This window comes from Myiozetetes cayanensis, unplaced genomic scaffold (genome assembly GCF_022539395.1).
Source record: "Myiozetetes cayanensis isolate MyiCay16 unplaced genomic scaffold, myiCay2020 scf12, whole genome shotgun sequence".
In the NCBI taxonomy this organism is placed as follows: Eukaryota; Metazoa; Chordata; class Aves; order Passeriformes; family Tyrannidae; genus Myiozetetes; species Myiozetetes cayanensis.
Window position 1 is genome coordinate 16,606,332 of NW_026086826.1, and position 25,924 is coordinate 16,632,255.

Consider the following 25,924-nt stretch of genomic DNA (forward strand, 5'->3'; position numbering starts at 1 on the left):
CTGACAGTGGTCAATAGCAGATGCCTGCAGAAAAAAAGGCAAAATATGAAGTTTCCCAGAATGTTTTTCCCAAACTCCAGCACTTATCTCTCTAAACTCATGGGGGGAAAGGGAGGTTGAACAGTCCCTGCAGATGCACAGATGCCGTGGTATAATTGAAAAATGGGCTATCTTCAACCTCCATATTTCTGCTTCCTAAGGAAAAATGAGCTAAGTGAAAGCAGTGTTGTTTCTCCTCACAAAGCTGTCCTTTAACACAGATAGCCAATACACAGACGAATCACAGCTTTGTGGAAAAATACACTGCAATCCAAAATTGTAGAGGCTTTTGTGGACCTCAGTGTTAGGTAGAATTTAGCCTTTAATATGAAAACTGTCGTAAGCTTAAAACAAATCCCCATTTGAGATACTGCAGTAGTATAAATGTAAGAAAGTGCAATTTAAGAGCTAAACAAACTCATTAAAGGATTCCGAGAGACACAAAAATCAGCTAACAGTATGACAAAGACAAACTTAGTATTCACATGAAAACAAACTTAAGCACTTCAGTCCTAAATCACAAAGTCTGAAAGACTGGAAACCACTTGCTTTTGTCTCCAAAGGTTTCTTGTGGTCTGCCAGTGTAGTTTGTGGGTAAGCATGTCAATTCTAATCTTTTGTACCACTCCTGTAATCTAGGTAACACATGCAAGCCTTGCAACATCCAACAGGAAGCAGAGGCAGCTGCTGGGTAATATATATAAAGTGACTGCACGTACAGAGGGGTAGTGCATGAAATGCAGAACTTCAGCAGTTTATAAATCATTTAATTCCATTCAGTTTGAATTAAAAGAAAGTGGGAAACTACAAACACCCTCCTCCTTGTTTCCTCAGTATGTGATTTGTGTTGAAAAGAGTAACAACTGTTCAAGATTCATCTTAGTTTTTTTTAAACCTTCAAATTTACTTAATGGAAACTTGTAACCATCCAGAACTTCCAATGGATTAATTTCCACACAGGATAACACCTTTACTTCAGTACTGCCTACTGTGTGGGATATGCTCTTGAACAGTAAAAATGTACCACATAAGTTGCTTTCACTTATCATTTTGGTGTCTAATCAAAGGCAACTTGTGTGAAGTCCCAGTGCTCCTTGTGCAGCCTGAGAGTGTATAACCATGCTACATAACACAGTATGCAGTGTCTGCATGTTCATGCCATTTATGTCACGTCAGTTAAAGCACATTAACTGCAAATTCACGTGACAGAATACAGTGCTCACTAGACCTTGTTTCTCCTGTGCCAAAGACAGGACAACCAGGCTTCTGTACTTACTGACAGCAGTAACACAAGTTGCTCCACAGAAGCTGTAGCCTGTTAGGACTGCACAGTGAGAAAATCCCACTAAGCTGGAAGTCAAGAATACTGTAGAGATAGCTTTAAGAATATGCTAGGTGGAGAGATTTCAATTCATAAAAAGAACAAATGGCAGTTGGACATGAATTTCTGAAAAGGCAAACAGAGTATCCAAGTCCAGTGCATATTAAAAACTCTCAAAGAAATTTATGTCATGACTTCCTGTTTGTGATGATCCTCATCACAAACATTTCAGGTTTTCACACTAGTTTCAGCCTTCAACAATAAAGTCATAAGTCGCAACCATCTAACAACTTTGTGCCCAACAAAGCAGGAAAGGAAGTACAGCAGTAAATACAACTCATCACAGGATTAGCTACTGGCTAACTAGAAATACTGCAGTCTGAGTATCCTTTCATTATGCATCAGCTATTCTTTGAATGTTGACAGGCTGTGTAAAAGATTAAAGGATAGCTGCCAGTAACTTTCTAGGGAATGAACATAAAACCTGACATATATTTACTAAAGTTAAAAAAATTAATAATAATTGATCTACATGTACTTGATCTCTGAGTGAAATTATCATTGCACTGAGGAATTTAAGAATTAAGTCACTATTTTACATAACACTAAGTTACACTCAGTATTAGGATTCTAACCCGTATTTGTTCAGGTTAGTGCAAAGAAAGAGGTGCATGTAAGTAGATTGAAGATAACATGCATGGAATCAGAATTGTTAAGGCTGGAAAAGACCTCTAAGATCAGAGTCCAACCGTTAACCCAACACTGACGTGTTCACCACTAAACCAGAAGCTTACAGAAGTCTAGAGGATCTAGTAGAGCAGAAGCCTCCAACTTCTTGTTACAGTGTTCTCAAAGCTCCAAATGTTGCCTGTTTGCTCTCCTGAAGTGTTTATAAACTACAAGTTTATGACCTACTGTGAAGTAGTCAATATACAATTCAACTTACTGTGCTACAGAAATCCTCTGGTTAGGTATAAAAGGAATCAGGTAGGCAGCTTGTTAGAACAAGCCCAAAATCCAATATAGTAATTCCATTTATAGTTATTTTAACTTTATTTGAAAGGTAAAAAAAAAAAAAAAGGTGTCTTTTTCTATTTAATTTACATTGTAGATTTAATAGGTTTGGGCCTCATCAGTTCAATTTTGGGTACCATACTACCAGTTTCCAGTATGTGCAGTTTTATTCAACAGGAACACAACCTGATTTTACCAAAGATAAGTCTTATAATATTAATTGAAGACTGACTATAGCATTATTTTTCCTGGATGAGTAAAAAAAGCAACTGAAATTTATCCTTTAGGCTGCAAGCTGCAATGTATTTAAGACACATGCAAAATTGTGAGCTCCGAAAAAGATGACCAAAATTAAAAACTTTTTTAAAAAGTTTTGTTCATACTTTTAAAAGCTTCCAACCAATTGCCCTTTGTAATTTGAGTCCATTGATTAATCATCTGAAATCATACGCAGAGTTCCAATACGTAGCTGATTTAGGTCACTACACTGGAACAGCTGAGAGAAATACCTGAACTCTGAGGGTCAAACTTTTCTCTACTTAAAAAGTCAAGAGAAGTTACAGCAGCAGCGTTTTGCACCTGTGCCATAGCAAACACTTTCTAGTGGAGACAATTCAGCTTTAGGCACTGGGCAGTACTAACAACTCTCTTTGCTGTCCCTGTTGGTGTTCCTCACTGATATTCTAGGTTTGCCCTGTCCCTGGCTACTACCCTGGCTTCCAGACACTGATGGAACAAGTAGACCTTTCACCAGAACCCTGCAATTAGGATAGATTATGCTGTTGCAACATGCATATCACAGAGTAGAATTAAAGTATGTAGCTCCTCCAGGTTCTGCTGATACAGAAACACATATGAGATTGCTGGCAAAGACAAAAACAGTGTTTATCCAAAGGCTGGAATATGGACTTAGTCTGCAGTTACTTGTATTCAATATAGGATTTGGTTATTGGTTTGTTCCATCCTTCAGATAGAGAACCTGCAACTCTTCTGGTGTAAACATCTGTAAATAGGCAGTACTGGAGAGAAAAAAAGGTTAAAAACGGAGAATCAACGTTGATGGCCATACCAGAATATTTAATCTTGTTTCACATGTACCTGTCCCTCCACTGCCTTAAATTATAACTTTTGCATTAATTAATATTTGCATTTATGCCCAGCTTAAAGCTACAGCATAGCAATATATTAGAAGGTAACCATACAGTGCTCTGTTCCATTTCCAGTGCCTTTCACATGCTAACCAGCTGGGAGGTTGTGGTCAGCATGTCACATACACCATCACCCTATCTTCAGGAAGATGAATTTGCAAACGTGTAACGTTTCTTTTAACTTTTGCAGAAGTAGAATCAAAAAGCAGCTAGCCAAAATGCAGAGAACATAGTCATTAATGGATGTATACATGAAGGTCCTTCAGTGCAGATTTAAAGTAGTTGTTGAACTACTAAAGTGACTAAATGTGACTAAATTATTCTAATCCTTACATTTACCAGTTGAGGGTAAACATTTTTGCCTCTTCCTGTTGCTATTTTCTTCAGATTTTGCTTTTTGAGGAAACACTGCAGGAATCACTACTTTCCCTCTTATTTTTTTATTTAAAAACTAGACAAATAGATACATAACAGTAAGGGGGAAGGGAGAAAAAAAAGTCATTAGTAAACAAAGACTTCCAGGCTTCAAGAAAGGAAAGATTCAGAATGCTGCCAGGGTAGAACATGTCTACTACATACAGAACTTCATAAAATCATGGAACCACTAAGGTCAGAAAAGACCTGTAAGATTATCAAGTCAAACCGTTTCTTCTTTCTGTTTAATGTGTCCCAGAATGACTTTGTTCCTGTAGTGTTTACCCAGTTTGGAAGTTAAAAATTAAGCCACAACAAAAAGAAATGTGGATGAGGAGTGGTTTTCTACATGGAATTACTGAAATTCTGCTATTGTTAAAATTCATGTGTTAAAATTCATGTTCTTTGTGGTTGGTATTTTCTTTCAGTCAAATTGAAATGCTAATAAAGGTTTGTCTAGGTTGAACTGTTTAATAATCACTAGTATTACTGAGAATTATCATTGTTTTGTGAGCTAATGAACCTTATCTTCATTCCAACTTGTTCACATTAACTTACACACAAACACATACAATATTGGCTGCCTTCATGACAACTGAGTTACTCAGCCAGGCATGTAACAAAAGATTGTACTGAGAAGATTATGCAACACCTTTCCAACAGTAATGCCACTTTCCCCCCAAAGCAGTGTTTCTTACCTTTTAAACATACACTGAGCAGAAGAAAAAGCCAGTACAGTGCCTTATTTATTCATAATGCAAAAATACACTAAATATCTGGCTTCCTGAAAATTCAGCAAACAACTTTTTCTCATAAGGAACAAAGCAAGCTAGTTAGAGTGCTTTAATGGAAAAAGAGAGGTTATTGATTTTTAAATCTGTTTTTTAAGTGAGCTTAATGATTGGTAAAGGTGCTGGACTGATGGCCCTAGAGACTATCCTCAATCTACAGCATAGCAATCTATACCATACACAGCATTCCAAGATCCTCAACTGTATTACAGCTCTCAAGGGATTGATCCTAAAAGGCTGAATCTACTGAGATTGTTATGAAAACACTATCTACACTTAAAGAAAGTGTGTGTTTATTTAACAAAAGCAAAAAGGCAACAAACAAACAATTTTGTTGAATTGCTCTGTGATGCTATGGTTTTAAGCAACACTGTCAGCTGTGTATTAGAAGGCTATTGAAACAGAAGCAGGCTATCATACAAAGATGACTGGGCATTTTGCACGCAGTGTAGTGTTAGGTAAAGACATTTTTTCACAATGCTGGATGAAGTGAAATGAGCCAGTGTGTGGTAGTTACATAAGCCATCTCGGTTTCAAGACCACCTGATCTTTTTAACTAACAGAAAGTTACTACAACTATTGGAGTAAGGAAGTTTGAAGACAAATTTCATAGGTTGAAGGTTTTGGCAGTTTAAAACTTAAAAATCTGTTAACTGATATTAAGCAAGCATCCTTTTCTTTTTTTAAGCAATCTCAGTATAGTACCACAAAATCCATCCTTGCAACAGCAAGAACCAGAGTATCTACACATGGACTCTTCTACTTGAACAAATACAGTATAGTTTCTAACTACAGTAGCCTTAATAGTTGTAGCAAATAAAGACACAAAAGGGCTTATTTTCATATACACAGCTCCAAATGCAGTCAGTGCAACACAAATATGATCAATCATGAAATTAGGGAGAAAAATGAAGGCAGAACATAAATGCTGATCTCATTTAATGTCAAATCATGGAACTAAACAGTTTTTGTTCTTTTACATCCCAGGGGAAAGATCCACATATAAGAGTTTTATTGCATTCATTTTAAAATAATGTACTTGGGTAAAATCAGGTACTGAAAATGTAATAACTGTTAAATAAGCAAAACCTGCTACAGGTGAAAGGACAAAAGGTACAAGTGCTGAGAGACTGTAGTATTTTATCACTTACCTCATGATGCAGCTCAGCTATCTGATCTTTCAGTTCTCTGATGTACTGGTTAGAATCAGATTTATTAAGCTGCCCTTGAATTTTTCCTTCTTCTTTCTGTTTTGGTTAAAAAAAGGAATCATATTCAAATTACTCAAAGATCTAAGCTATTAAAAACCTTATTTTAACTGTCTGCATATTTTTGTCACAAACAGAAGCTAGTCCCAGACACCATCGAGCACTTTCATTTGGCTGAAGTTACAGCAGGCACCTGGAGGTGACAGTGGCTCAGAGCAGGCTGACTCTTTCAGTACTAACAGGCAGGATTCTATGAAGGAGCACGAAGAACTAACAGCTTCACAGGTGCAATTCACATCCTACGTACATGAGGTTGCATATTCGTTTTAGTAAACCCAATTCACACACACACACACAAATACTAATATTATCAAAATTACTAACAGTTCCTGTCTTAAATCATAAAAATTACTCTATTACTCTAAATGACTATGTCACCATATACTATAGTATCAAAAAGCATCAGTAAAGCAAAGTGTTAGCACAAGTAGAACACAGGTGTCATAGCCCTTTTAAAACAGAAGTGTAATAAGCAGCTGAGCTCAGCTGAAACTGGGTGCACGAGAGGACATGAAACAGATGTTCCCAGGTTCAGTCAGTATAAACTAACAGCAGAAGCAGTAACATTTAGCAGGTTGGTTTTGGCACTGCACAAATAGCTGAAAGCTGTTTGTGTATACCATATGGGAATTGCACACTTTCATTATATTTAAATTATTTTATTGTTACTTTTTATTCCAGAAATAACACTGTAAAGTTAATGCAGATATTACAAAATAATCTGACATGTATATTTGCCCATGGAAGAACTGACTCTTGCTTCCATCAGCTGAAGCTGAATACAGAGCATAAACCTGGCTTGCAAGATCCTCATTTTTAGTGAAAGGCAAGTAAGTTTCAGTTTTCCTTTCAGAACTACAGATTTTGTAGAGCTGGCAATTCACAAAAATGTATTTAGCACAAAAAAAAAGGGAACTCTGCAATATCATTTTCTACATACATACTTTAAGAAAGGTCACACAGTAACTTCCTCTTGAAACATTCAAAATGCTAGAGATCAGAAGCTGATCCTTTTAACTGGCTGCAACAGAAATTACATATTTCTAATTAAATAAGCCCATGTTCTAAAAACTACCAACTGTCTACAGTGGATAAATTGGAAAGATGACATAGAAAAAATTATGGACAAGTTATTAGTCGTCTTCACAGTTGCTGTTCATCTCTGAGCAATAGAAAAGATACACTTTATTTTAAAAAGAAAAGTAGACTAAGTTGATCCTGCCATTGTCTTTTAGAGACACTCATGCAGGTGCAGTAGCAAACCACTGAAAAACATGCAGGGGTCAGACACAGTCGCATTAAAATATATTTTAATGTTTACCAAAATCATCTAATTTAGAGAATAATAAGTAGACATCTGAAAGGTTACATATTTCAGATAAACAGTAAAAATTTCAAAGCTTTATCTGTCAGATTATGATTAAGCTACCCAACATTCTTTAAAACTGTGAGGAAAGATTAGTATTTCTCATCAATACATACATTTCCATACAAGTACAAAATATTACCATGATCTGACAAATTGTTTCACTTTCTAGTGACATTTCACATTAGAAAATAACCTGAACTTATTGCAAATAATTCCCACTTCTGATGAGTATTCATTAATAAAAGGCAAATTTTAATGTGAGGAACTTAAATTTAGCAGTAATATTCTTTAACAGTATTTTTTCATTAGGGCAGCTTGTCAGAATTCAAAAAGAAAAATTGTTGTCAGGAAAAACTTCAACATAGTTCCTTTTAATGTGACCAAAACCAATATTAACAGCTTTCCCTACTATCTCTTGGTATCTGTCACTAAAACAGAAACCTTCCTCTCAAAAATTCTGCTGTTCTAGGTTTGCTTCTCAAGATTACCCTAGATTGTATGACATTATCTATTACTTCCTGATTATCATAAAAACTTATTTCTTACTGTTTTTATCAAGTGATCTTAATATCATCCTAGAATCTCTTTTAGGGAGAGTATATCTTTTAAGGTCAGTATATGTGCATCTTGAGATCATGAAAACCTCCACAACTGCAGAGCAAACCCTATATTCTGCCCCCATGCAGGTTAGATTCCCACCTGTACACCACGATTCTAGATGACGCTAGAACAGCGCCAAAACACAGCTAACGCATCACTGTGAATGGTGAAAACCCCAGAGATCACAAGCAAACTCATGCTCCAAACAATTATCAACTCACATGGAAACTGCACAAATAATTTTATGTTCCTGTTTCATGAGTAGCTTAATCAAAGCTTGAGCAGCTTCAGCTTGGATAACACTATGTTACATAATTCTTAATGATCATCTAATCCAACTGCCTGACCAATTCAGGGCTGACCAAGTTAAAGCCTGTTAGGGGCATTGTCCAAATGCCTCCAACACTGACAGGCTTGGGGCATCGACCGCCTCTAGGAAGCCTGTTTGACCACCCTCTGGTAAAGAAATGCTTCCTAAGGTCCAGTCTGAACCTCTCCTAGTGCAACTTTGAACCATTCCCACATGTCAGCACCTCCCAGCACTCCTCAGGAAGCTGTACAGAGCAATGAGGCCACCCCTCAGCCTCCTTTGCTGCAAACTAAACAGGGCCAACATCCCTGGCCCCTCCTCACAGGGTTCTTTACAGCCCTTTCACCAGTTTTGTTGCCCTCATCTGAACACGTTCAAGGACCTTCACATCCTTCTGAAATAGTGGGGCCCAGAACTGCACACAGTACTCCTGGTGAGGCCATACCATTAGTTACTAGACAGTCCCACTGACAAGAAAAATCAACTTGCTTTCACCAAGTTTAATTTCATTTAATGCTTCCTATTGTCACGTTTACTTTAGTAGGAACTGGACGTTTTACTCTGCATTGTTTTTATACTGTGCTTGAATAGTTTTGTACTACTGTGCTTGAGCAGCTTTGTACTTCTGAGGAAAGCACTCAAATCAACTGCATGGGTTGCAATGTTAAGACTCCATTTAAAATTTAGAAGTCTTTAAGGTACAAACATTGCACCTTTTAAAAGGAAACAGCATAAACAATTAGTACTATTTCTTCATGTTTTATTTTTTAAAATCTAGAATTATAGACATCAGAGTGGGCTGCTGGTATTTTGGTGTTTTTGTTTTGTTGTTTAGGTTTGTTTTGTTTTTGTTTTTTTTTAAGGGGGAGCACTGTTATAGAAAATCTGTATTTGGAGAGGTCATGACACTAAGAATAGCTAATCTCTAGGCAAACAATAGCCATATTAACTTTAAAACTAAAATATAGAGAAAAAGATAACATGTCATAAGCAAAGTGTGAGTATTATCAGAATTGCAAGACAGTGAAAGCTAGCCAATTTTAGAATCTAGGAATTTGTTTAAAACATCCTGCAGTTATATGTGAACAAACCTCTCTACATGCACAACCCACTGGGGTGTTGCTTCTGCATATCAGCACTGCTGCAGTGCCCATGTCCTCTTCACAGATAGGTTTTTAGAAAAGTAATGCCAATTGGTGTTACATTGTAATAAAGATGTTTCATCTCAGTTTCACTGCTTTGGAGGATTGATAACTCCTCCCAGTCTTACAGTCTCTTCCAACAGACCAGCTCCACCAGCACTAACAGGCTGAGAAAACCCTGTATCAGGGAAACAAACACCCTGTCAGCCAGGTATCACCTCTGCTCAGGTGATAGGTGTACACAGTGTACACAGCAGAACACAATCCAATCCCCTGCCCCACAGGTTGTGTATATAGTGGGAGCAGCACGGGCAGTGAAGCAGGAAATGAGCTCTATAGATCAAAAAAACCCATTGCCAAAACACAACTCACTTAGGCCCCTTCACAGTTTTGGAAGCTCTCACCTCTGTCATCCTGCTGTGAAATACCAGAGTGACTGTACTTCTGCACATACAAGAGTTACACCGAGAGCTCCTGAGAAGAAAAATCTGTACCCCAAAAATTTCCTTCTTAGAATCAGGAAAAATTCTAGCCCCCCCCCCCCCAAAATATCTGCTGAGAATCATAGTTTTCATCTCATACTTCAATCCTCCTGTGTCTGGCTTTCCAGGAGAAAAATATCTTCCAAAGAAGCAGCAGTTAGTCTGAAACACCTGATGTCTACTAAGAACTACTGAGCACATGGAGACCTTTCAGACTCAATCAGCAGACCAGCGTGTATAGCTGGCAACACCACAGTGCAGGGACACTGCTTCAAAGAGTGCCTTTTTAAAATACCCCAAACCATTAGTGTATAATGCCATCCCAAAATCAAGTTTAGTACTCATGATAAAAAAAGGGTTCAGACAACAAATAAATAAATCACTGGAAATCACCTGAAAAACACTGAAGGCTTTAAGCCTGCTTTTGCTGCTCAACCAAAGACAACGGAAGATCAATGTAATGAAATTTCAGTTGCAGGTGTTTTATCCCAAGAGGAGCAAAAGGACAAGTTTTCTAAAACGCTCAATTATCGCATCAGAGTAGGAAAATAAATACACATCAGTGAGAAAAGATGCCATTTTAAATAATAAGCATTCTAGGGTTGTTTTCACTTTAATAACTGTAAACTTAAAACCACAGAAAAACAACAAAAAAAAGGTTTTATAGGCAGTTGAAATTCAGGTACACTAGAGGGTTGCTGTTCCTAAGATGACAGTGTATCATCTTTACTAAAAATGGCTGGAAGACGTTTCCCTAACATCCTTGATTTTTTCTGATTTAGAAATATTTACTTGATAACACCTCGCCTCAGCCTCTTTTCAGGGGAGACTTTAAAATTCTTACTCTGGGGCAAAAGATACTGCATTAAAAATGTAAATGAAGTATATTCAGAAGGGCAAATGTGGTAACTAGTGTCCTTTCAGTGACTTCACAGTGACTCATTCTAGACTTTCAAAAAACACATCACTAACATCACACACCACTATTGATAAGAGTAAAAAAAAGGTTTCCTGTAATTTGAAAAGATGGAAACAATTTCTTTACTCAACAGTCAGTACTTGGAAAAGTTATTAAACAGAGGTCATAGAAAGGCTTCAGTCTAACGAAATGGTGCTAAAAGTTTAAACTGTGGGGGAGATTACTAGCACAATCATGGATTTCCTTTACAGTTGCTCTCAAAGCAGGTTTGACATGGCTAGAGATAGGGTAAATGTGACAAAATTCTCTGAATCTGCCAGGAAACACAGCAGGAGGAAGTGATGTTACCGCCTGTCCAGATCAACCTAACTAAAAGAAGAATGAGTTCTTACGGATATTTTTTGTTTTAAGATTACTCAGATGTAAAACCAGTTTTTTATATTACAAGTATGCTCTATACCTCCCAACCCAAACCAGCCATGGATAATTTTAAGAGGATAGTACAAGTTACCAGCCTGAATAGAAATGGAGGGAGAGGGATTACGCTGCCCCACTCTGCTTCCTCGGCCTGCCTACACTTGCAATGGCCTAATGCTCCATACCCTAAGCCAGCTGAGTGACTGTAGCTTGCAGCTGATTTAACCTTGCCTCAATTTTTCTATTCTTCTTCTTTCAACTACTGCAGGGAAAGCCTTTAAACAAACAAACCAAACCAACCCAAAACACCACCGATGGACCAACAGGACTGCCCGTAAGTGATCAGAAGGATCACTTGCTAGTTAATAGGTCAGATATATTTGCGTGCTGCAGTTTGAAGCTGTCAGAGCAGTTCAGCTGAAAACTAAGCTAGCTTCCTGAGGACGCAAACGTGAACCTTTGCTGATTGACTATAAACATAGAAGAAGACAATGTCCATTTCTTAGCCCTGGCTCTTTACATCTTACAAAAGGGTGGGACAAACAATTGGAGCACATACAACCTGACCAGGACAAGCCACTTCATTGCAGAGTGTGAACAGGTATGTGCACTGTAAGTTAAACTTCAGATATACTTCAGTTCTGTGTTATTTTTGCTAAGGCATGACTCAGAATATCTGTCATGTATTAGATAACTCATTGCACTTCAGTATACTTGCACAGAAATTTAAAAGCTCAGCATCATGAACTGAATGCTCAACCAAAATAAGATGGCAATAAAATTAAAATAATAAAATAAAATTAAAAATAACTTCCTAAATTACATCTACTGTTGAATGATAGAGTTCTCTCTCCTTTCTGCCATTATTAGTAACCAAAACTAAGAGTGACCCATAAACTGTGATTTAAATCTAGCATTTGTGTGTGTAACGTCAGATCAGATCTTATGTGGGAGAAGTGATACTCTGTGTTACAAATTTAACACCAGTGTCTTGCACCTACACCTACATGAACATTTAAAAGAAAACCACACAGTTCAGGTTAAGCATTGCTATGGACCGTGTGGACCTGGCAATGAATCCCTAAAGCTTCTTAGGAAAGCCCCACCCTGCTCAAAAAAAGGGAAGGTTATGAGGTAGGTTAACTTCCTCCTTCATTTTTATCAGCTTTGAAATAACATAGCAAGCAGATCTATTTGTGGTGCTCTGTGCATCTCTACTTTAAGACTGACACCTGCACTCCAAGACTGGCAACATGTATTCATGGTATTAAATATTGCATTTCAAATCATCAAGGCAAGTCCTGATTAAAAGCCTGTCTGCTCCTCTCATCAGGTCACAGCAAGTGCAGCAACAAGCTGAACAGAAGATAATGGGAGGGGGCTTTTTCTCCAATGAGGAAGAAGTTATTTAGATTTTCACTTTCCTTAAAAAGTAGCTTTTGTTTAAACTCTATTATCAATTGCATGTTTTACAGTTTACAAGCTTTGGGAGTTCAGGCTTTCCAACTCCATGATGTTTTTTTGGTGCAGGTGTTTCAAAGGCTTTTGGACATGAGTACACAAAAAGGAAGTTTTGATCATAAGTTTCATATTTGCTGGCAAAACACACTGGTCAAAAGTATCTACTTAGACTCCTTAAAAAAAAAAAAAGAAAGAAAAAATCAGAAAAATTATCATAGTCCAATAAAAGCCTTTCAAGGTCACGTCTACAGTGTCAGAAATAAGTGACTTAACATTAGAGGAACTTATTTCTCCTAAATCACTTCTGTTTTAAACATAAGGTTCACACTCAAAATCTGTATTTGACAACTGAAGAAGTTATCTTCCATGCTTATATAAGTTTGAGATCAGTAGTTCACCAAAAACCTAACAGGGCAAATGAGAAACATGAACCCCAGCCACAGAATGATTTCATACTCCACACTGTATACAAAGCCACTCATTTGTGAAGAAAATCCAGAATTTTACTAAGATCAAGAAATCATTAACAGGTGATAATCTGAGAACACCATAAAGATTGAGACTTGAAATGCACTTTAGCAGGAAACAAAAAAACCCTAGAATAATAAAAACATAAATAAAAATTGCATCCTACAAAGTAGTTAATCGTGAAAAGGAAGGAGAGGTGATGTGGACAATCAACTCAACATGAGACAGTGCAATATCACAACAAAACAGGGGCAGTGTAATCTTTGTATTTATTAACCAGAGTCATGAAACAGATAATGTTCCTGCACTTCTTTATCTCTCACAGCAAGGTATTATAAAAATCTGCATGCAATTCTTGTACCTATAACTTGAGTAAAATATGGAAAGGGAATAGGAAAGACCTGTAAAATGATGGAACATGGATGGTTTGATCAGTCAAACAACAGAAAACCAAGTTAGATGTATTTACATTAAAAAATGAATGCAATTCTAATTGTGTGACAGCTACCAGGAAAAAAACAACTGATCATTAGGGGATTCACCATTTGCTAAGATTCCAACTACTTTTTGGGAGACCTGTAGGAGTCAAATAAGGGAAGGAGGATGGCATTTGAAGTCTGTGCTGAAGTAAGGATTATGCAGAGTGAGTACTGACTTCTCACCTACAAAATCACATTTTGAAGTAACCTTTAAACTTCCATCCCCCCGTTTTTTAGTAAAATGTTAACAAGAGTAGAAGATTGACCTAAACTCAGCTACTCTTTTGTTATCTTACAAAACGACAAATGATTCATATACAATGCTTACTGCATTTCTAGTGTACTGATCACAGCATTATATGATTAAAAGAAATGACTGCTTTTTCTTTTAATAAATGTCATGCCTGCTGCACTAGAGGAAACGCAGCGAAAATTCTTCATGCAAGCTCAGCAAAATTTAGTTGTATATTCCAAACACAAAGAGATGAAAAAGGCAACTAGTTGAGAAATCATCACCTCAAAGGAAAGATTTCAGAGGGAGGAAAGACAATAGCAATACCAGTTTTTAAAAAAAGTAAACTAGAGAGTAACTAGCTTGTAATTTAGGAATAATAATCAAGAAAACCTTTGCTGCAGAATTCAGACAGGACAACAGTATATGCGTATAGAAAGGTCAGACTACAGTAAGACATCATGATTTCTCCAAGCCAAGAAAATACAAAGAACAGTAATTTCTGTTCCAAGTTCATGAGACAAGTAAAGCTCCAAAAGGGAACGGAAAGTGTAAGGAACAACACAGAGGCCAAAGGATGCACCTTCAGATCCTATAGTGATGTGGTAGCAGTAAACATTTCTGGTTTCAAGATTTACATAAAGGGAGTAAGAGTTTTACAATAAATCCTCCCATACTGGTCATAGCAGAAGAGTAAGCACATGAAAAAAGTGGTTGCTGAAATCAAAATGTTAGCATCATTTTTGGACAGAGAATGTTTTCAACCTCATCTGTTCAAAGTACAAATTACAAGAAAAAAACAAAAAGAGAAGTCAGAGTTAAAAAGAGTGTTGCCACTAGCATGGTACTTGTACAGAAGCAATTATTAACAGCTCACAAGTATGCACATAAGGTAGATTTAAGGTTTTGCTTGCACAGGAATTCAACGATATAGAATTATCCTATTTGGCAAAACAGTGCCTTGTACTCTCAGTAGGTTAATAAGGAAAGAAAATGGAGGCAAAGAAACCCATGAAGTATAAAACCTAATCAACATCATGTTACACATTTAATGCCATCACTTGTTACCTGGATTTCTAATTCAGCAATATGCTGCTGGAGTTCTGCCACAGCTGCAATGCGGTCTGCCTCACGGAGCCGAACTGCCATCACTTCTTCTTTGCTCTGGAAGAAGGACAGATGCAAGCTAACAAACATCAGTTTCAGCTGATTAACAACTGTGCACTGCTTTTACCCAAAATTATAAGAAGAGAAAACTGCTCTGCACTACTGTGCAAACTACCACTATTCCAAAGAACCCAAATTTAAATGCCTAGAATTGCATAATAATCTAATATAAATTCTAAACTATAAAAAAACCCCAACTCTGCAGTTTTGAAAACTTGCTGTTATCAGTTTTCAGGTCTAGTAAACAGCTGTCTTGTTTTCCAGAAATGTTATATTGTAAATTCAGAAAAAGCATCAGTACACATCAGTACACAACAAAGCTTAGAATAAAATACTAATGCACATAACCTACAATCAGCTTCCCACAGTAAGTTTAACCTGTAAGTCTGTCTATAAATGATAGGCAGTCTGAGTTTGGACAAGAGAGAAGGAAACATGAAACATCCTTATTCCTGTTTTATGAGGCAAGTCCTCAAGACTTCAGAGCACAAAACAACTAATATTGTATTTTCTGCAGCCCAGTACAATCACAGAGAGAAAGCAGTGCTAGATAGTGAGCAATACTGTCAGCTGGAAAGCAAATAACTCTGGGGAAGAGAGCCTAGGCTCAAGTACACCTACTTTTATGGCAGACTGGTGTAACTAAACTGTAGTTACTGTAAATCAGTGCCAGTATTTCAGTTATTTTAATGTGTGCTTCATACTAACAGTACTGATCCCCCCTTCGTTAGACAGTATGGCTGAGACCAAACTGAACATATCAAAGCTTATCTCAGTAGCCACCTGAAAACATGCTATTTGTTTGGGGTTTTTTAAAGATTACTGTAACAGAGGTATATCATCTACAGGATCCAATTAACAGTATTTGTAATCAGTGGAGCCCATTTCAGAGAAATCCATCGTGTGCTAGCCAAAGTTTAGCCATCCTTGCTAAATTCTGTTGCATGATTGCTCAAATGAAGCCAAACCGACAAGTCCACAGGATTGCATGTATTTAACTGAAAGCTGAAGGACAGACTCTGGTATCTGACATGAGTCAACAGTGTTGCTGTAGATAGCACTGATGCTTTATCTCTGCACCAGAGCATGTTCACAGTTACCACAGAACTTGATATGGCAGTAGGAAGGACAAGACTGGGGTGGGGGCACAAATCTTATGTTGTAAATTCTTTAGCAAAACTGATTAGAAAGATCAGTGTTGAGAAGAAACAATCTGAAATTGAGTCCTTGCTGTAGAAGCAGTAGTCAGATAAAAAGGGAAAAGCACAACAGTACACACCAGTGACAGAAAACAGTTGTCCTACAGGTGGTATGAGATGCAACTTGCTACAAAAATTGTAACTTCTGCTTATGCATTTCAAGTTATCTTTTAAAAGAAAAATATAAGCTCCTGAAATAACATACCAGTTCTTTAGAAGTAGAAATATTGCTACCTAGCTGGGATGTACTGACAAAAATAGAATTAGAGCATGATTTCAGATGACTTGAAACAAAAGGAAGAAAAAAAATAAACATCAGTTACTAATGGAATCGGGAATAACAAACTTGCTAGACTTAAGGAGACAGGAGGTGGAACTTTTAAAAATGTTTAGTGCTACAAAAACTTAATATTTGTCTGTATTGCTCCATGACATTATCTGAAAGATTACTGAAACTTTCTTCATCAGTTTTCAATATAAAGTTGTTATAATAGCAACATATTAAATAGTTGTATTTCATGTATTTATACAGCAGCACTGTCTTTTCAAATCAACCCACCTGTTGTATGCATTTCACAAAATCCCCAGATGGTTGGGGTTGGAAGGCACCTCTAGAGATCACCCAGTCCAACCCCTGCTAAAGCAGGTTCACCTGCAGCAGCTTACACAGAATTGCATCCAGGGGGGTTGTGAGTATCTCCAGAGAGGGAGACTCCACAACCTCTCTGGGCAGCTGGTATTTCGGACCAAATCTAAGGTGGCAGCAACACTGTTTAGTAAAGGTACAGATACTGAACCTACTTGTAGGAGACCTGTAGGTACAAGTCTGCTGTTACTGCTGGAGGCCAGCCCTTCACACCTGCAGCATATTCCTTACACTGTAGTCACACGACACACTGGTCTCTTGTACACCTAGTATTAAAAAAGCCAGTAATACTGCAAGCTTTTGGCCTGAGAAGCACAACCATGTTTCTCTTTCTACTTTTAATTTCAGGGTTTTTTTCCTTTCAATTCACTTTAACATTAAAATTTGTTTTTCGTCACATAGTGAAATAACCCAAGCATGAATTGTCTTCATTCACTGGTACAGAAGTGGGGAGACAGGAACCTAAAGTAATCTCTTCTATAATAAGAATAAGGGAAAATATTTGACATTAATCTTAGATTTACTAAAAATCATGCTTCCAGTAATTTGAATATGGAGAAGGGACAAGAAACAGAGTGACATTCCTTACAAATCAAAAGTGGCTTTTTGTATCCTCTTTTCCATTTTTCATTTAATTGTATATTATTATATAGTTGGAGTGAAATTGAGAAATTTTTCCTAAGTTTGAAACAGCAACAGAAAGCTCAACATCAAGTTAGGTCCCATTTAAGGAGTGGGAGAACACTTGAACTTACATATATTTAATATTGCTTAATTATTTTTGATGACATGGTATTCTTATTAAATCTGTAAAACACTGTGGAAATGTATGAACTATTAGAGAATAAACTCACAAAGAACATTCACAACAAATGTCAAAGGTAGTGGGGAAGAAGGGTATATGAAGAAGAAACTACACTGAAGAAAGGTAGTTTTGAACAAGTTAATTTTGAGTACCTTCCAATACACTTTGCAAAAACACTTGTGCATTTAAGCAGTACAGAAGTCTACATGGTATTCTACCAGGTCTCATCCCAAGAAGTCACTGTCTACCTCAAAGTTAAACAGTAGAAATCCAGGTAATGGATATGCATCAAATTGGTAATATTTCATTTTATATCAGAAGCATCAACTTGTAAAACATCTTACAATGTAAATCGTAATTTTTTTTTCTATTAACTACAAAACAAGTTTCAGGATTTAATGTCAGTGTATGTCAGGACTGCTACTTCACTGGCTGTTGACCACTGCTGTTTTCAGAGAATCTCTAAAGAATATGACTGGTGCTCTGTCTAATACTGTCACACTTCTCTAGCCCGTGCTAGAACAGAGCTTTACAGGCAAATTATCCCAGTGAGAACAGTTATGTATGTGAACTCTTTAGCCAGGTTAGAAACATAATATTCTCTTTATAGTCAACATAAACCCAGAATATTGACTATACACTCCAATCCTCAATCTCAATGTTTAATGAGCACCTTCAGTATCAAGACCCTATCAAACAAGTTATGGGTTATATGAAAAAGACGTATCACTAAGATTGAAAATATTAAAAAAAAAAATCTGTAAGAATAATCTCAGCATTACAAAACAGCACTTAGGGACCCAATGATTATGGCCAACAAGACAGGCAGTAGGAGCAATTTCTTCTAGTTAGGATTCAGTGGCTTGTTTCCCTACAGTTTGTGGTGGAGTTTGAGTAGTTAGTAGAAGTTAAACTCTCCATCGCACTTTTGAATCAGAGTCCACTAGAAACAAATGGAATTGGCAAAACAGCAAGAAAAATGAAAACCTAGAAGTGTCTGTTGTCTAGGAGTGTCTTTTTACATTACATACACTTTTCTGAGTAGAAGCACACTTTAAAGTTTATCTTCGTAGGACCACAAAGAAGCAGCTCTGTCAAAACCTCAAGTATTTTTGTGAGATGGTAAATTCAAGATGATGTTGCCAAAAATCAGTAAAAAGAATTTTGGTTTTTTGATTTATACTTCTCAGTTAAGACACAATTCTATCCCACAACAGCAGACAGGACTCAAATGTACATGTATATTAGCACCCAAGTAGTCTATTCAGGATGTTGTTTACCTTGCATTCAATCTCTGCTTGTCTACGTTTTGCTTCATTCAGCTGAGCCAGAAGTCCTTTGTTCTGTGCAGAAAGATACTGCACCTTCTCCTGTAGGTTGGTAACCTCTTGCTCTGCCCTTCGTAAATGATTACTATTGATTTGATTCTGAAATTTATGACAGAAAAAAGGGAAAGAAAATGCATGTTAAGGGAAGATTTTTTATATTAATTTAGCTCTCTGAAATCTGACAAAACAGACTTATTGTTTACCATAGAAACTTTTAATGAAAAAGCATTCAGAGTTTTCTAAGTGCAATTAGAAGAGTTTGCATGATGCTTTGTTTATGATCAAGATATTCAAATTGTTCCTCAACAACAGGTGACTCATTGCAACAATACTATTGCAAAACTCATGTACATTTGTTTTTCCCAATTTCTTGTTTAGGCAAGGCAAAGATTTTGTGAACTTGTATCCCAACTGCAGCATGTATCCAGGAAACATCAGGTATGTCAGAAATATTATGTGCACATTTCTCTGGCCGGTGAATTCCTGAAAGCACCGTGGCACCTTAACTGGGATCAGTGCAGTAGTAGCAGTCACACCATTTGTACGTGAGGCTGTGCCGGTACCATCTGTACTGGCTGCAGGCCAGCACCCAACACGAGAACCAGTGCACTTCTGTCAGCTGAGAGCTAAACAGCATAAACACAGACTCAGTGCACAACACTGAAGTACCTAAAAGGTCTTGCGACTTTAATACAGGTAAGCCAGACAGCAGGATCCCTGTGCCCCCTACTGACCAGAACAACACATGGGGTAAAGGCAGCAACATAAAAGCACCTTAAATGTAGTACAATAGTATTGCCAGTTCAATGAAAATTTTAAAAGGCAAAAGGAAACTTTTATTCAGTTGGTATAGACAAAGCAGTGCCTCTGTCAGAAATAAACTACCATGTGCCTTGCAGTTAACTAATCTCTCCTCAATAGCACACCCTTATGTGCTCTCATTATTTCTAGAATTGTTGAACCTTGTCAAGTAAAATTACTGTTTGTTTAGCCTTTTGGATGCACAAGTCTCTTTCAAAAGACAGTTACATTTAGCAGATATTTTATGGAGGATTTCTCCAAAGTCTATTACAAATCCTTCTCATCAACAGCACACTGTGCTTACTGACTCGAGAGTCAATATAATATGAACTCACCATTTTAGTGCACTTTCATTTCAGATTCCTTTACTTAACAACTTACTCCCTAGTTATACAAAAGTAATGTTGGCAATCAAGCTATGATTGTCTGTTCTGCACAAACCTCAGCAAGGGTCATCCATGTGTTTCTCTTCTGGCACACAAAAGGCAAAGCTTCTGCTAAAAACACCTGACCAACACAAGAGCTTTGCTGAGTCCACAGCTTAGTAACCAGATCCATGACCTCAGCAGAAAACCTGGTATCACCAATTTCCCAAAAGCAAGAAAACACTGCCATTTAAACAATTAGAATTACTATTTTTGGAATTGCCAATTAGATTTGTGAAATTTAAAACACCTTAAGCATTCTTTTGTTGTTATACCAGATATAATTTAATGAATTTAGAGTCACACATAGTTTACCGACTTATTCAAATGAGAAATCTGGAGAGCATAGTCCTGGAAGACTAAAGAAGAGACATTAAAGTAAGCCGGACTGTACGCATTAGGTTCTTCCATCCTAGTCCAACAGCAGCATCCAGTTCAATTCACACGTACTAATGTTCCAAACATACCTGTGTTTCCATCTCCATCATTCTTTGTTTGGTCTCTTTCAGTTCAGCTTGAGTTTCTGCTTCTCTCAACCGGACTGTCATCAGCTCATCCTGTAGCTCATTCACTGCATTTTTTTTGGGAGGATCTTTCCATCTTCCAGTGGTACGAGCTAGATGACGCTAGAAAAACAGCACGTTTTTGCTGACACTGCCTGATCTTTCCTGGTGTTCCCTATTTCAGAGTTATATGAGGACAAATAGCTGTAGTTCTCCTGTTGGTTTTAAAAGCTAGAAATCCATGGAAACTTACTGCTTTTAAGAACAGTTAAAAAGTTGAAGACAGTCATTCCCAACTACAGTAAGTCAGTGAGTTGCAAGTATATCCTGAGACTTTTGCTTATTTCTAGACATTATTACCACTTAGCAAAGTCCGAGTACTGCTCAGGTACTTCCCTCCTACCAGAACTGTTACCTGGAAGCGCAGGCCCTCTGCCATCTAGGAACCAACTTCTAACATACTTTCCAAGTTTAGTTTCTTGCGGCAGCTGCGTTTAAAGATCTCACCTCAGCAGTTTGATCCACAATCATTACTTTCTACTTGATCTATAATTCAAAATTTCATAGTCTTGCTTTGTCATCATTCATTGAAAATAAAAATTACTAAAAGTGTATTACTACCCATACCTGCCAGTGTTCCTCCAAATCCTTGACTTGCTGCCTTAATTCTTTGAGACCCATTGAAGCTTCTGCTTCTCTTAATTTTACTGCAATCAGTTCTTCTTGTAGTCTGGCAACGTTTTCCTCATCAGGGAGGGAGCTGTTCCTCTGCAACAAGGACCATCCTCTTAAATACGTATTTGAATAAAACTGTACTTAGTGAAACCCACTCCAAGAATATAGACATGGAACAGTAACTCTTATTACTAATCAAGCTTTAAGTACACATCCTTTGCAAAATAAAATCCCTCAGAAAAATCCAAGTTTCTGGATATAGTATGTATAAATAACTTCTAACTGCCAACTACAGAAAAAATGAAAAGGTAGTAGTTTTAGGTATTCTGACTTCATGATTTCCCTGGATGGTATCTCCCTAACGAAACATATTTAAAATATTTGAACCCATCAAAAATACGGAGAGAAATCTGAAAGATTTTGAGCTAGTCGATAAAAAGTAAAGCAAACAAGGAACAAAAACTACACCTTAAAGCTATAACTTCTACTTAGGTTTACAGAGAAAATAATAAATGGAAAATTATTTTTTAGGAAGTAGGTCACCAGCCTTTGCAACATATTTGTTCTCCTTTTCCAAGGAACCATACATTAATATTTATAAACAACAAGTCAAGAAGAGGTCTTAGAAATGAAAGTGCAGGACACATGAGGAAAACAGAATAGGGAAAGCTAAACAGAACACAGGAAAACACTGGGAAAAGCAACACAGAGATGAAATCCTAATAATGGAAATATGGGAAAATAACACGGGAAGAAAAAGGACAGTCTGTCCCACTACAACATCCCTACAGCGAATCATTGGACACCAAGTATTCAAAGTTGAACTGTGCTTCATCACTTTCTACTGTATTTCTCATCAGCAAAATCCAGTGGTTTTGAAGACATGTAATACTGTGACAGTTGCCAGGTTTTCTTGAGAGCTGAGAGTAAAGCACACGATTAACAGAACACAGCACAACAGCCATTTATTAGCATCCCATGTTTCAAAATCAAGGGATCTGAGTATTGGCAAACCTAGGACGTGAGAGGATGCGTTTCTGAATGTTTCCATCACTGTCAGTACAGCCATGCGAGTCTTGGCTCATTCAGCAGGAGTTCCCCATATTACATGATACATCAATAACAGCAATAAAGAGCTGTACTGTAGGAATGAGGGAATTAGCTTCAGCCACTTTCTCATTATAAGAGACTGAAATATTACTGTACATCTGAGTTTATCTGGTACACTGGAATTGACCCCATTACTCCAGTTTTTCTTCAGAGATAAGTTTTCAGTGCATGCTGTCTCTGAGTTAAGTAGTCTCCTTTTGAATTTTGAAAAATAACGTATATCCTGAAATCTTACCAATGGTCAGTACAGTAAAAGTACCACACTACTAGCCTGCCAGGTGCTCATCAAGCTGCTCAGATAATTAAAAAACTAATCTTGACTCCAGTGGGTTAATTTAATCAGCTAGTAAGTTCTGGCCAAAACCTGGGTATATAAGGAAACTATTTCCAAGGTCAATACAATAAGACCTGAAAAGCATGCTTTGTATCAGGTCAATTTATTTTTGTTTTTGTGTTTTGGTTTGGGTTTTTATTCTTTCCTTTTTTTTTTTTTTTTTTTAAATTTTGCTATTTTATCTTGCAGTTAAGTTTTGCCTCAAAGAAAGGTAAATGTTTGACAGTTGGTTTGAGTACAGCTTGAGCTCTGGCATCAGGAAGTTACAACCTACCATGGCACCCAAAAAGCAGCAGAGATTTTAATAATCAATAGTGGAGGGATTCTTTCCCTGCCCATATTAGGACCAAGTAGAAGATGATGAAGACCTGGGAATGGTATTATTGGACTCTTCCATCCTCCTCTCCCGAACTATTTAGTTTCACATCACCTCAATGCTCACTCTAAGCCCCCTGCTCCTGTTGCATGATATCATTTTGGAACAATTGGTATTTCCTATAAACACTTCATCAGAATCCAAGTTTTCCACTAAAATAGGCTTCAGGAACAAGAGAAAAGGGATTTGTTCTTCACAAACCTTTCCCAGTGCAAACATATCTTAGTTTTATTACTGTTGTTCTTACAGGTTTGAAAAGCATCTTGTTATCATGAAAGCATAGAAGAGAAAGTTCTAGAGCACAGTAATGAGGAGAATTACAGGGACCTGTATTCTGTTTCTAGTGCTGTTCTGTACAGAGGGTCCTGGTTTAATTTACCTTTTCCATCTCTAGAACTTTATCTTGCATCTCCTTCAGGGCACAATGGGATTCTGCTTCACTCAGCCTGGCTTGGACCAGCTCTTTTTCCAGCTGTAGCACAAAGTCTTCACTGTATCGTGAACTGCATTTATGCTACAAAGTTTGCAGAAATATGTTTAGTATGAAGCACAGATGGTTTGAAAGGGGTTTTATATACCAGACCTGGTATGAAAAGTACATTCAGATGTGTAAGATCAGGAATACGACCTTAAGTGCTTACCTTATACAAGTCTATTAATATGTCCATCCAGACTGCCAACAAAAATATCCCCAATTCTCTGCCTCAACCAACCACACCCCACACAGCCAAATGGCTCTGACTAAACTGAGATCCCAGTTAACACTGATAAGCAACAACTCACACTTTTGTCTCATTGTTAACCAAACTGAAAGATTCTCAAAGGATCTGGGATATGCAGAAGAAGATGCTACAGGAACACTACTAATTACAAGGTTAATACTAGTATCTCTCAATTCCTACTCACTTAAACCGTGATTCAACAGAATCCTTCTGTAATTTTAGATTTAAAATAAAGCCATATATGGCTTCAATGTACAATGACTTTGGTTTGCCCATTTCTTCACTCCAACCCTTGGCTCCCATTTGCTCACCATATACATATTCCTTCTGAGATTCAGACACATCCAACTGAAGCATTTATATTCAAAAGCTTCAGTTAACTTTTCTCCCAGTCAGTAGTTTAAAAAACACATTTTATTTCTTGGGTTGCTTAAAAATGACTTAGCAGTTTGACAGATCGTCAGACTTGCCTGACGGGCAATTCTGTATTTGAAAATTGAAATCGATATTTCAGTTTCTGATTTAGGAGAAAAGTGGGTGTTGACATCCTCAAAGCACAGTTGTCTAGTTACTGTGTTTACATCATTACCCTGAAAATTAAGTTTAGAGGAAAATAATTCAATAAATTTTTGGTGTCATTAACTACATCGTGAAATATAAATACTATACTCGGATTAATAGATTAAGTTTTAATTAATTAAAAATGCAACACTAAACCCCACAGATTATTTATTATATTAAAGATACAACTGTGTCTTATTTTATGTTTTCATTTAAAAAATGTAGTTTTCTGTATCTAAAAACAGAGACAAAATGAAGAGCCTTCAGTTCCACGTGCTTCTGTTATGGTGTGGCATTCCCTGACCTCCAGTGCACAAACCAAAGGCGAACAGGACAAAACAAGGATTTCCATGGAACTACATGATCAGGGAAAGTATGTTTTCATTTGTTTTTATATTTCTACAAGTATAAAAACTTGCAGAATTTGCAGGAAGCCTTTTGTCCTGACTTACAGTACAGTCCAAATTCAGAATTGGCACTAACCTTAGTGTTACAATGTATTATATTTCTGATATAAATGTTCTTCAGGAAGCTGTGATGGAGTGATGTAAACAAAGCATTGAAAGGCAAACAGAACTCAGGCAGTTTTTAGTGTCATCAAGGCCATCCACTTAAGTGCTCTGCCTGCTTAACTGTGCAGCTGAACACACAGGGAACACATATATAGTATGATCCTTGTACATTAACACTGCCCTTACACATTACTAATTTAATTCATATTATTTTCAACCCACACAGTGTCTTTGCCTCAGCAAGCAGTGGAGGCAGACCTGACTTGAGTGCAAGAAAAGGATGGGTGGGCAATGCTGATTCATTTCTGCCATCACTTCACAGGTGTAGGGACACAAGTAGCACAGCTCAGAACACGCAGACACAGAGAAGAGGCAGCAGCTCTTTCATATGCCCTGGCTGCTCGTTCAAGTTCCTCACATGATACACACGACAACTTAGATGGCCTCTACCTTTCTTGTTCCAGATTCTGCCAGACATTTTAACCACACTAGCACTTTATTGACCAGTTGAAAAGACAAATGTAATACAAAGCACTAAATAAGCAGCTTTACAGTCATTTAATTCTGAAAGAAACAAGTCCTTGCTTAGTTTCACAGAACTGGATTTATTTCCCTCCGATTTTTCTTAAAACACAACCATTCCTAATATTATTTTGGCTGACGACAGAGGTAAGTACAGAATGTTTCTCCAGCACACTATACTGAAGAGCCATTAACAGACTGTTCAGCAGCTAACTTTGCTTACACATTTAAGCACTAACTGTAGTACTTCACTAAATATTTTATTAAGTATTTTTATTTTTTGTGTTTTGGTTGGAAATCAGAAGAGAGTATTAGAAGAGTATACTGTAAAGTAAAGTGAAGCCTTCCATAAGGTTGCAACACT

At 37.2% G+C, this 25,924-nt stretch overlaps 1 protein-coding gene across 10 annotated transcripts in view; it reads right to left on the bottom strand.

Annotated features, from left to right (window-relative positions):
* The window catches only part of EVI5 (ecotropic viral integration site 5), a 78,102-nt gene that overhangs the window by 15,869 nt on the left and 36,309 nt on the right, over positions 1 to 25,924 (bottom strand). For 8 of the 10 annotated variants that reach the window (XM_050306585.1, XM_050306586.1, XM_050306588.1 and 5 more), the window contains 6 exons: positions 23,623 to 23,757; positions 21,376 to 21,516; positions 20,713 to 20,871; positions 18,972 to 19,118; positions 14,943 to 15,038; positions 5,879 to 5,974 (listed from right to left, as the gene is read on the bottom strand). In XM_050306585.1, the coding sequence (XP_050162542.1) occupies positions 5,879 to 5,974; positions 14,943 to 15,038; positions 18,972 to 19,118; positions 20,713 to 20,871; positions 21,376 to 21,516; positions 23,623 to 23,757 (774 nt within the window). Of the gene's footprint in view, positions 1 to 1,342; positions 1,364 to 5,878; positions 5,975 to 14,942; positions 15,039 to 18,971; positions 19,119 to 20,712; positions 20,872 to 21,375; positions 21,517 to 23,622; positions 23,758 to 25,924 lie in introns of those variants that run through there. The other 2 variants (XM_050306592.1, XM_050306587.1) reach the window with 2 other exon arrangements.